Source organism: Condylura cristata, unplaced genomic scaffold (assembly GCF_000260355.1).
Source record: "Condylura cristata isolate star-nosed mole 26May11 unplaced genomic scaffold, ConCri1.0 scaffold00017, whole genome shotgun sequence".
NCBI classification, from domain to species: domain Eukaryota; kingdom Metazoa; phylum Chordata; class Mammalia; order Eulipotyphla; family Talpidae; genus Condylura; species Condylura cristata.
In genome coordinates, this window is record NW_004567118.1 from 13,534,114 (window position 1) to 13,546,697 (window position 12,584).

Consider the following 12,584-nt stretch of genomic DNA (forward strand, 5'->3'; position numbering starts at 1 on the left):
AAACTTGGAGGGGCGGGAAGCCCCCACGTACACCTAAAATAATAATCTTATATGTCAACTCTCAAATAAATAAATAACAAATTTGGAGAATCCACAAGTCCTGATTTCAAATTTTACTACAAATCTACACAACAGTTTGATACTGTTTTATAAAGGAAGAAACAGAGACCTACAAAATAAAAGAGACCCCAGAAATAAACACAAAACAACACAAACTATATGATTCCATTCATAAGAAGTAGTTAGTCTAGTCAAATTTATAGAAATAGAAAGAAGTTACTAGGGGTTGGGGAAAAGTATAATGGAGAGAAGTACTGATAGCAGTGTACATTTCCTGATCTTTTTTTTTTTAAAGATTTATTTATTCATACAGAACTGGGGTACAGGCCAGAGATACAGAGGGTGACAGAATTCGCCAGGAACAGAGTGGGGAGCAGAACAGGCAGATGGACAAAGTACACTGCTGAGGGGAGCAGCGGGCAGGTTAGGAGAGGTATGCCACGCCATGTGGTCACCTCCCGGGCAAGCTGGGATCAAACTCATGTGGAAGTGTCTTAAGCTTCTTAGTGCAGTGCTTTAACCCGCTGCACCACCAGGGAGGGCCTATCCCCTGATCTTAAGGAGAAAATGTTAACTAATACCTAAGAGATGTAGTAAATGAGAATGGCTACAACCTTAATACTGAATATAATTAAGTGAAGGATTCAATGAATCTGTGAATGTGGAAACTGCAGTGCAAAGGCACCAGAAAGCCATGGGCATGTGAGTGAGCCCAAGTCTGGTCTATCAGCAACTAGTGGGTAAGTCGAATCTTTGCTTTATTCAGAGATACAAGTATCTGGACAGTCACAGATTTAACTATGTAACTCACATAGTTAAATGCTGGTAAAGTGAAAAGAGATACGATGGAAGAGAAGGGAGGATTCAAATGAACAATATGGTTGTGTGGTGTTTTCAAGGACTTTATGCCTTCTTTCACCAGCATTGTTATTTTTTTATACTAGTTCAATCCCAGCAAGTCACAAACTTTTTCCTAAAAGAAAAACAAAAACTCTTAACTCTTTTAACATCCCCTCTAAAACACCACCTTATTTTTTAAATGCTTGCTGTTTCATTTACTCTCTGTAATCTGCCATCATTTAATTGATGTTCTTCTAAAATTACTCACCAAGATCACCAAATGAACCTACACATTCTGAAATTCGTGGTCCATTCTCAAGCCAGAGAACTGACATATGACAAAGCTAGCATACTCCTCTTTGAAACAAGTTTTTGCTCTACTTCTGTGATATTTCACTCATGGCTCCTTTTTGTTTTTCTCTGATGACTCTCCTCCTCCAGATGTCTAAATGTTGAGTGCCCCAGAGTTCAGAGCTAAGGGCTCTTCCTATAGGAGGTAATCTGGTGATCTCATTCAGTGGTGTAGCTTTAAACACTATCTGTATAATGATTCAGTTTCTCTAAAGTTCTCTTTCCCATCTGGAGATTCATATTTCCAATTGCCAGCTTCTCCATTTAGATGTATAATAGGTATCTCAAGCCTACATATTTAAAAAAACAACTTTTATATCTATAGCTTACTCAATCCTGCTCAAATTTCCCTACCTCAGAATTTAAAACTGGGACATCCCTGGTGGTTGCAAGGAGGTAAATCTCAGCACTATGAAGCTAAATAGAAGGGGCAGCCACTGCAGCATAAAGTCCATCCCCAGCCAGGGAGCTAACACACATGGCACAGCAGACCTCTCCTATCTTGCCCGCTGCTCTCCTCAGCAGTAGATCTATTTCAGTAGATCTGCCTGTTTGCTCCTCACTCTGTGTCTGGTGAATCCTCTCACTACCCTTACCCCCTCCCCTCGCACCTCTGGCCTACACACCGGTTCTTCTATGTATAAATAAATCTTAAAAAAATAAAATAAAATAAAACAACTCATTCGTGCAGATGCCATCAAAAATATTCCACACATCCCATTTATAGGCAAACTTAATTGGCTCTATATTCCGTAATTTCCCTATTTCTCACCACCTTCACTATTATTATTCTATTCTGTCAATCTTCACTAATAAAGCAGATCCTAACTTATCTCACTCCCTCTTCCACCTGTCTCCTTTCCACTTTCCACACAGTAACAAGGGTGATATTTTTAAAACATAAATTACTTTTCAATAAAGAGTTAATTACCTGTTACTCAAAAGCATTTAATAGCTACCATTACGCGTAAAAAATCCCAAATTTTTACCAAGGCTCCTAGCTCCATGTCCAAACACATCTCCTTTCCCTAATTTCCATACTTTATCCAGCTACGCTGATTTCCTTGCTATTTCTCAACACATTAAACATATTTCTGTTTCAGTTTCTGTACTTCTCACTTCTTTGCATAGGATTTTCTTCCTCCAGACATTCACATAATTCCCATGTTTTATTCTTTGTTCAAATGTCATCTGAGCTTTTCCAGCTTACCCTATCTAAACATCCATCCCCTCTCCTCAAGTTCCCCACTCTATACCCATCTAAATGTGGTTTCTTTTTTTCTTCACCACATTTATTAGTATTTATCACTTATCTGTTTATTTTCTGGTCTATATCTCAATAATTTCACAACTCCTTAAGAAGTCAATGTTTGACTCCAATAAAGCAGGCATTTAAAATGATGAACAAATAAACGGTGCATTCAGGAACCAATCTAACTCTAGAAAGGAAGGTTAAAACCAGATCATCCAGACGGTCTGAATATAGGCTAATATTTTTAGACTTGATCCTTTAAACAATAAATGTCTGACACTTCTGGGGGGAGAGGGAATTGACATTACCAGAATATGTCATGTGGCAACATGACAAAAAATGGATTGAGAGAAGAAAAACCTCAATATAGAGGGAGTTATAACTCTAAACTAATAAATGGACTCTAATAAATGTCTGTTATTTCCCTATTAGAATGGTAATAGTGGTAATGGGAAGGTAGGACAGATACAAATGACACTAAAGGATAATAACTGACTAAAAATCACTAATGTAAGAGTCAATTTGAGAAAATAATTTGATATGGAACAAAGTTCAAGATGCAGACAAGACAATCCGGTAACACATTTATAGTTTAATGGTATAGGAATAAAATTAGGGGCCATTCATAAGCAGAAATAATAGCTAAACCTGAAACATTAAATCAATTACCCAAACCAGATTAGTTTTCCCAGAAATCTCAGGAGAGAATGCCAGCAGAAATATTAAGAAATACATGCCTTTAAATGATAGAAAAAAGTAAAAAAATAAATAACCACCAGTGGTGACACACACACTGGAATCTTCATCATATAAACTGAGTCTAGAATCAGTTATCAGAACACTACTAATAAGCCATAGGATGGAAACCAATAACTTAATTTCTCTAATTTCAGTTTCACTATTTATAAAATACAGATCATGATATATCTATGTCATGATGTATCTATAATGCTATTTTAACAGAATATAACACTTTATAACTGGATACTATTTTGCTTTTTAATTATCTCTAAGCTTATCACATTTAACATCACAACCACACCTTTGAGGCTGATCTTGTTATCCACATTTGAAAGCTGAGTATATAAAGCTGAGAAAAGACCGAGTCTCTCAGAGTACAGGTGGGAGAACTAGCCTGGTATAAAACTTAGGTCCTCTGCACATGGTATACTAGCCAAAAAAGCAGACTCTAAAGACCATTTCTAGAGTTCAAAATCAGCTCCATAATTTCCTGACTGGCTGGAAGTAAATTATTTCAGAATTACAGATAATTGCTCTTCCTTAGGTAGAAATTTGGAGCTGAGTAGTTGTTTGAAGGGTTTTATTCTCTCTGTAAAGGAAATAATCTACTAAAAATAATGTGGACAAGGGCAGTTTTCAATTGTGGTCTATAGATGTATTACTGAATCAATACGTATAACCAAAATAATGCCTTCTGTTTTAGATTGAGTTTCCTCACAGTTTTCAGATGTCCACCTACATTCAAGTTTTAAAGCCAATGGATTATATTCACCTTATGATGTCTTAAAAATATATAATTTTATTTTTTGCCTTTAAACCCATTATTAGCTTTTCGCCATCTTAAATAAGTATAAACTGTCCCTCTGAGTTTCACAGCACACTGATGCCTCTATGTACATGCTTGAATATAAACATAAAACAGTCCAATTCATTCCCTGAATTAAGTCCAAGTTCTTTCAGAGCAGGCATTCTGCCATTTATCTCAGTATCCCTCAACCCCAAACATTATGCAGGCAAGCATATTATTAAATGTGCAGTGATTCAAGAAAGTATATACACTAAAATTTCAGTAATCTTTGGTTCACAGACATTTCATGTTATTCTGATGTTTATTCACCTCCATTATACTAAGCAACGTAGATCAATGATCACCTCATTAAAGAAAATACATTCAAGACTTTCAAAATGCCAACAGGTACAACACATAAAATGATGAAAAAAAAAAAGGACAAAGAAAATGGTTAATTTTACAATATGTCTTACATATACTAAAGGTGTAGAAATAGAGATACAACTTACTCTGATACAGCTGAAACAACAAAGCTTGGAGCAATGAGGACAAAGGCGTGCATCCCGCAATTTCTCCATACAAATGAAACATCGGAACACCTCAGCAATGCTCTGAAAACAATAAAGTATGTAAGGTACAACATGTTAGGTTACTGAATCAAGAGTAAAATAAAAAGCATGCTTAAAATAAGTCACTTGATATTTATATTCATTATGGGTTAATAACATCTCAGTTTCATTATATTCTTTATCAGGACCTAGTAACTAAGACCATTTCCTGGAAAAAGTGTTTCCATTTTGGTAAGTTTCACAATGGTATTCTAAAAAAGATATGATATGCAAACACAGCCTATGCACAAATATTTTCACAGAAGCCTTAATTAATTACAATAGCAAGAATATGGCTGTAGCCCAAATGTTCAAATATTAACTAAAGTATAGTAGTTAACATAGACTATGAAAGCATCACTAGAAGTATTTCTTTAATTATTTAGTAACAATTATGAGTGAATGAGCAATATAAATTTTTTTAGTTATTCTACAATTCTCCCAAGGTGGAATAGATTGCTTTTATAGTTCTTTAAAAGTTGTAAAAAAAAATGTATTTCCCCCTCAAATTTTTTTGACTACATATTCCAGTGGCAGTATCCTCTATCACTAGAAATCAGCATCCACCCAATACTGAAAACCACCAGCTACAGATTCCAACCTGAGATTCTGTCCTTATTGGCGGTAGGTCTAAAAAGGCTGTGAGAAGGAAAAAAAAAAAAAACAACTATATAAATTGAAAAGTATTGGCCTGTGCAAGCTTCTGATATATCATTTTTGGAAATAAATGACAAGAACACAGATACAAAGAAACATACACTTACGACTTTTTCAAAGTACTTACGTTTTTACTCCATCTCAAGAAAATTAAATTCTCCTAAAGGCAAGTTAAGGTTACAATAAGTTTATCATATGTCATAAGAGTAACTAAGGAGAAACTTACTGAGGACCCTAATCATGGTTCTGCAAGGACAGAATGAAGACCCTGGAGTGTGACAATTAAGACCCCTCGGAAACGAACTTAAAGAGAACTGTCCAGTAAGAAGGTGCCCCTTACTAACAAGCAAAGATTTAGTATTATAAATCTGACAATTATATAATTATGTCCAATAATCAACCTTTTTTTTTTCTTTTTAACGTTCCTGGTCTTTATGTAAATATCCTGACCATTTGAAATTAGTTTAGAAGAGCCTGTAAAAAAAAAGGGTGTTCTGGAAAACAACAGTCAAATAGGACAGTAGAGTGTATCCTAATTCAACTAAAGGGTATTAGTCTGTAAAATGTACTGCTGGGAAGAAATGTTTACCCTTTAGGAGAAACATTTGGGTCCACGCGTGAAATAGCAAGAACTTGTGTAGAGAAGCAAGGAAAGTCTGATGAATTTGCACTTCTGCTCTGCATAGGGTATAGTTTGCAACCTTATGGGTTGAGAATCGGTGCCAAGACATCCTGAAATGTCCAGGATACACACCACCTGACTGCGGAACGGTCAGAACACAAGGCACTCGGCGGGCTGCAAAACCAGCACAGGGCCAGCCCTCTTCACGGCGGTAGCTGCGAGGTGGAGGTGCTCTACAGGAGAGGACTAGGACAGAATGACCCGAATACAGAATACTCAGCGGGGCACCGGGGGAGACTTAACCACCACCCGCCCCAACGCCCCTCACCTCCACGCTCTGTTCATCCATCGCCTCCGGCTCTCGGCGGGGCCCTCGGCGACCCGCGGAGTCCGTGGTCTGACCTACTAGGCGCCGGCCCGAGGTCGCCAGGTTAAATCGTCGCCGAGAGCAGCTCGGCGCCCACGTCAGGGAGCTAGGACTGCCGTTTCTGCGCGCCCCATCGCTTCGGGTTCGGCGCCAACTACCCCCACTTCGCCATTTTTATTCCGGGCGCCCGCCCTGGGGCGCAGTGGGAGGGCGAGCGGTAGCCGCACTCCTTCCTCACGCTCAGCCGCCGCTCCGACCGCGCGGGAGCCTCAGCCCACGTGATGCAGGCGCGCGCTGTGGAACCGCTGCCGAAGCCCCGCGGCGCTGGTTTACCAGCAAAGAAGGTGCTGCAGGGAATTCGCAAACACCAACGGTAACCACGGCAGCTGGAGGCGCGACAGCGAGGGTCGGCATCCGGACGCGCATGCGCACTAGACGCCGCGTGAGGGGCGTGGAGCGGAGGCGGGTCCCTTGTTCGCGCGGTGCGGGGGAGCACACGAGACTTAGTGGCCGCTGCCGCAGGATTGCGTGACTACGGCCGCAGGCTAGCGCGATCCGCGCGGAGTTGGGCGTTACGCCCCGCCCCGCCCCGCCCCGCCCCGCCCCTTGGGGTGGGGCAGTGCCGCTTCTCAAACTTGCGCGCCGAAGTTTGAACCACCTGGAATGCTTGTGGATAACGCGGACTCAGCAGCCACCCCCCCAGGTTTTCAGACTCAGCTTCAAGGGTGGAGCGCAGGAAATCCGCGTTTTCAACTACACTCGGCGATTTGGCTACTGTTGGTCTGAGAAACCGTAATCCGGACGATTCGTGGTTAGTGGTTCTCTGGGAGGAAGCCGAAATTCAGACTTTCAGATTGTGAAATCTAGAGGGGTGTAGTTTCTCATTTTGGCGGTGGGGGAGAAGAGATCGTGGACTGTGTAGACCCACACCCCACCCGACCTTGCATTTCTTGACATTTGAAGCGACTACGGCCGTGGGACAAACTACAGCCGTGTCAGCTGTACTAAGATATAATGACGTCGGCTTTCTGCAGTTTTCTAGTACAGATGTTTGGAGAGTGCAAGCATTAAAGGTGTGAGGAAATTACAAGTTCGTCATTTGAACTTAATTATTCCTTTCTGGTTTGTTGCGAGTAACCATTACACTGGGCCCAAAGTAGAGAGCACAGATAGAAAATCAACAGTCTAGAAAAAAGTTCTTAAATATCCCGATATTTGGACTTTTTACAACTAGTAGGCAACATTTTTTTACTACTCAACCATGGACGAAGATACAATTTAAGATTATGTATCACTGACAAATTCTTTCACCAAGAATTACGGTTTTAGAACTCATAGAAGTGATTGATGCACACTACTTGTAATAAAATGTCCTTCGTTGTACATTTTAATATGGCTAATTGTTAATTTTATCTTGTGTAACCCATACCGCAATTACAATTATGGAGCATATCCTGAGTATTCTACTTGCAACAGTTACTGTCTTTCTTACCCTCTCTCTTTTTAAGCTGCCTCAAAAAATTTAGAAGTTCATTTAAAGTTCTCTTTCAGTGGGTAGAAGAGAAGCTGGTTGGTTGCTTAGTTGGGTCTTTATTTTCAGTTATACTGTTAAAAACTGTTAAACTCCTTTTTGTTCACTTGACTGTTCTCTTTATAGTGTTTAACAAGTCAGTGAGTTCCAGATCTTTGCTGAAGAATCTTTCCCCCTATTGTTTATCCATTGTCAGTATTTTATGTTCAATATGTGAAAATTAAAGCCCAAAGCATCTTAAAAAATAGTAACATTAATTTAAGGGGGAGGAGGCCATAGACTGTGGTGGAGGATTCTGGCTATTTTGGTAGTAGATATGGCATGATAACATACATCTGAAGAGGTAAGAACTTAACACCTGTAAAGTATTTGTGAGTCAAAACTATTGTGAACAAACATTACCTCAATAAAAAAGAATACAATTTTTAAAAAAGATTTATTTACTTATGCTTACAGAACTGGGGTACAGACCAGAGGTGTGGTGGGTGAGAGGATTCACCAGAGACACAGTGGGGAGCAGAACAGTCAGATTGACAAAGTACACTGCTGAGGGGAGCAGAGCGGGTTAGGAGAGGTCTGCTGCACTATGTGGGTCAGCAACCTGGCAGGAATTGAACTCTGCTGCAGTGGCTTCATAGAGCTTTATAATGAGGTGATTTAACCGGTTGCGCCACCAGGGAGTGCTCCGACAATACAAAATTTTAAAACTACAACTTAAATTAATTTGTATTATTTTTAAGTTAAGACCTAAAAACATTATTGTCTTGTAGACAAAAACAGTAATAGTCCAGATAAGAAATAAAATCTAGAGTAGTAAGAATAATAATAAAAAAAAAGCACTGAGTAATACAAACACAAAGTTAGCTTCTATTGACAAAGAAGGAAGTGGCACAAACTTTAAATTGCAGCTAACAATATTGTGTCCACTAACAAAATAACAAAATCATGTTTGGGTATCCAGTTAGAGGTTATTTTATGAAATATGATTCTAGATCTAGTAGAAGTTATGTGTGGGAGTCAACCACAAAAAGGCAATCAGTGAAGCTTGGGAAACAAATGAGTATAAATATACAGAGAACACTTTTAAGGGGAGTAGGTGAGAAGAACTAACAGATGGAAAAAAAAGTACAATCTAACTTTCATCCCTTAATTGAAAAGAAAAATGTGTTCCCATCAAGAACCTATCATGACCTTTTCATCATACTATTATTTTTCAATCCCACCCATCAGCATCACATCTCAGAGCCATCGCATAACAGAAACTTCCTTAATATTAATTGCCTAGTATGAAAGAAAATTAACAACTGTTGGAAGGGATAACTCTTTTCTCTGTAGATGAAAAAGAATGCTTTTGATTCATTAAATATTCAAGCTGGACATTTTCTTTTTAACTCAAGGTAGAGACCCAACACTATTTGTCAGCAATTACAAGTTAGCTAGTGGGCAAAAACACTCTGTATATCAGAAAAAAATTTAATTATATAAAAGTAGAATTCTATAACCTCCAGAACATTTGATATATTTGTACTAGTCTCTTCAATGCTTTATTTTTATTACACTATTCCATTTATTCATTAAGTGGAAATATCACTTATTGAAAGATTACCACTAAATACTAAACTCAAACACTTTATCATTGTGCTTCAAACTACCCTGAGTAATTTGCTCAGCCTCACAACTGCTAGAATTTAAAAACTGCAATTAACATCTGTCTGACTTCAAAACCAAATCTTAACTACAAATCTTCCTCATTTAGCATCATTTTAACATTTCTCAAAATATGAACTATAATTTATTGGCAATTTGATCTTTTATTGTGTAGATATGCCATGTATTACTTTTCTACTTACCTGCTATTAATCAGACTGTACTGATTAGTATTTGTACTGCTATTATAAATAACCCTATGCTTAAAAACTTGCTATCAAAATTTGTGCCTACATTGGACAATGACCACATTGCCAATAGTTTTTTTAAGACTATAAACACAAGAAAACTGATTTTATACAGAATGAACAAGATCTTTAGTTGGAGTACAAAGGTATTTAAACATCATAAGGACGGTTGAAAAGAACATTTGAAATAGACTTCATAGTGCTAAAAATGAGCAGGCAAAATAGAAAAAAATGAAAAAGCTGTCACCAAAAGCTAGTAATTACAACAGTTAGGTTTTGTGGTAAACTCTAGGTTACAAATTAGCACTATCTAATAATATAATAGATCTACAATCAAATTTTTCAAAAATAGAATTACATACATCTATACAATGTATAATACAAGTGTTTCCTGTCCTTTAGTTTTCAAAACATGTTCATATTTTTCTTGACTAATAATGCCACTGTATAAATATTCTATTATGATAGGTCAGGACACCTATTTTATCCTGATTTTATAAAAATGGATGCAAACATAGTTAACAGACTTCTTTACCAAAAATCAGAAGATTTAGTATGTGTGCACATATATTTTAAATCCTTTTGACTAAAGTTTATAACATTGTATCTTTCCTATATTCCCCACTGGTGAAAAGCTTCACTATCTGGTCAACCAAGCCAAATCTCATTCACCATATTCTTATATCTAGACTCAAGTGTTGATACATCCTCCTGAATATCTTGGAATTTATCTCTTGCCATTATAGTGCCCTTCTGCAATTCCATTTCTCTTCATAAATCTGACATGTGAGATTTTAATTGTTCTCCAGCAGTTATCTCTTCGTTGGTAAGTGGTGACAGCTAAAAAAACAAAGGACAAGATACTTAAATCAGTCATAATAGCTAGAAAATGAAGGCCAAAAGTAAAAATTTCAAAAGCCTTTATGTTCTTACTTCTTTGACCCAAAAAGTCACATTTGAATGTCATACTCTAAAAGTATTTTCAAAAATAAATGCCAACAGGGCCTCCTAGTGGCACAAGGGGTTAAAGTGCAGCACAATGAAGCTATTTGCTACACCATAGCACTAAGTTCCATCCCTGGCCAGGGAGGTAACCAACATGGCACAGCAGACCTCTCCTGCCTCACTCACTGCTCCCTTCAGCAGTGTATTTCAGTCAATATGCTTGTTTACATCCCACTCTGTCTCTGGTGAAGCCTCTTACCTTCCGCACCTCTGGCTACACCCTTAATTCTTGTATGCACACAGAAAGAAAATCTTAAAAAACGAAAACAAAAAGGTAGACTGAAGAGCTGAATATCCAGGAACCTGTCCTTGTAAGAACTCAGTTGTTACAAAGATGGCCCTGACATCTTTGATGGTGGAGTTAAGCAGACAGGTAAATGATCAAGCAGTGGTAGGCATCATCTAAACACAATGTTTAAAAGAAGAAAAGTTTTCTTTTTCCATGGGTCTCTTAACAGTGAAGAAACTCTTCCTAATTATTTCTAATCTACCTCTTCTCACATATTATTTGGTTACAAAATCATTCCTGAACCGGTTAGGTAAAGAGCTATTGTTTTCTTTGTCAACCAAGTTCACCTATGAAGCTGAGGGGCACCAACTTTCTACCAGTCATGAGGCTGTTAGAGAATGCAGTACTCTGGTAGACAGGAAAGGAGAGGAGACACTGAAAATAACTAGCAGTATCTAGCAAAAGTAGGCAAAAGTAAAACAAATGGACAGAAAGCACTAACAGACTGACTGAAACAAAAGTTACATGGGAAAATAACAGGTGGTACAACCTGAAGAACCACTCAAGTAGTTCAAGTCTGCCTCAATAAATAGGTCATCTCTAGAGAGACTACCAAAACTAGAACATCCCATACCTACAGAATCAGAATCTCTAGGGCAATAGTATCCAATATAATTTTCTGTGGTTCTGGAAATATTTTCTAACTGCATTGTCCAAGTGACAAATAACTGAATTTTTATTTTGATTTATTCATTATTTTAAAAAATAATTTCTGTACATATATATTTTACATCATTGGTCATTTTTGTACAGTATTTGCTTTTTTGAAAAAAAAAATCATTTATGCATAGAAGAACTGGGGTACAGGCCAGAGATGTAGGGGGTGAGATGATTTACTAGAGACAGAGAAGGGAGCAGAACAAGCAATTAATGAACTACACTGCTAAGAGGTGCAGTGGGTGAGATAAGAGAGGTCTGTTGTGTCATGTGGGTCAGTTCCCTGGCCAAGGATTGAACTTATGCTGCAGTACAGATAACTTCCTAGTGCCATGCTTAACCCCTTGTGCCACCAGAGAGATCCAATGTTTGGTTTCTTTTCTCAGATGTAGTCCCCACAGAATTTCCACCACAAATCAACTGTGTACCATAACCATAGTCCCTTGTACTCTTCCCACCCTTGCTTTGATCCCTCTCCCACAACCTCCCCTGCAGAATGTTACTGATATATAGCTGTCTATTTTAGTTTTGTTGTGTTGTGTTTTTTATTGTTATTATTTCCCCCCCCGGGCCTTTATTTGGTTCCCTATATTCCTCCTATTAAGTGAAACCACCTGATATTTTTCTTTTTCCTTCTGACTTATTTCACTGAGCATAACCTCTTCTATCTCTATCCATGTTGCCGTGAATAGCATTAGTTTATCTTTTTTGATTGCTTAATAGTATTATGTTTATATAAAACCACGTATGACTACTAGATAGCCCAGCTGCTTTGATTAATCAAATCAACATTTATCTATGTTAACATGGATAAAATGAAAAAACAATTATATGCTTTACTGCAAGATAGAATATTTCTCTTTTATCTTAAAATAAAAAATGGTATTGTTCTACTTAGTCTTTGTTCTTTAAAAATCTA

The 12,584-nt window shown here is 37.8% G+C and overlaps 2 protein-coding genes across 3 annotated transcripts in view; both read right to left on the reverse strand.

The window, feature by feature from the left end:
* The window catches only part of TRIM37 (tripartite motif containing 37), a 69,042-nt gene extending 62,321 nt beyond the window's left edge, over window positions 1-6,721 (reverse strand). The window contains exons 1-2 of one of the 2 annotated variants that reach the window (XM_012726322.1): window positions 6,250-6,353; window positions 4,544-4,645 (exon numbers count right to left, since the gene is read on the reverse strand). In XM_012726322.1, the coding sequence (XP_012581776.1) occupies window positions 4,544-4,645; window positions 6,250-6,266 (119 nt within the window). In that variant the 5' untranslated portion in view covers window positions 6,267-6,353. Of the gene's footprint in view, window positions 1-4,543; window positions 4,646-6,249 lie in introns of both variants that reach the window. The other variant, XM_012726321.1, reaches the window with a different exon arrangement.
* A 99-nt stretch (window positions 6,722-6,820) lies between these two features.
* The window catches only part of SKA2 (spindle and kinetochore associated complex subunit 2), a 22,304-nt gene continuing 16,540 nt past the window's right edge, over window positions 6,821-12,584 (reverse strand). Inside the window, 1 exon segment of the mRNA XM_012726062.1 lies at window positions 6,821-7,111. Coding sequence (XP_012581516.1) covers window positions 6,821-7,111 — 291 coding nt within the window.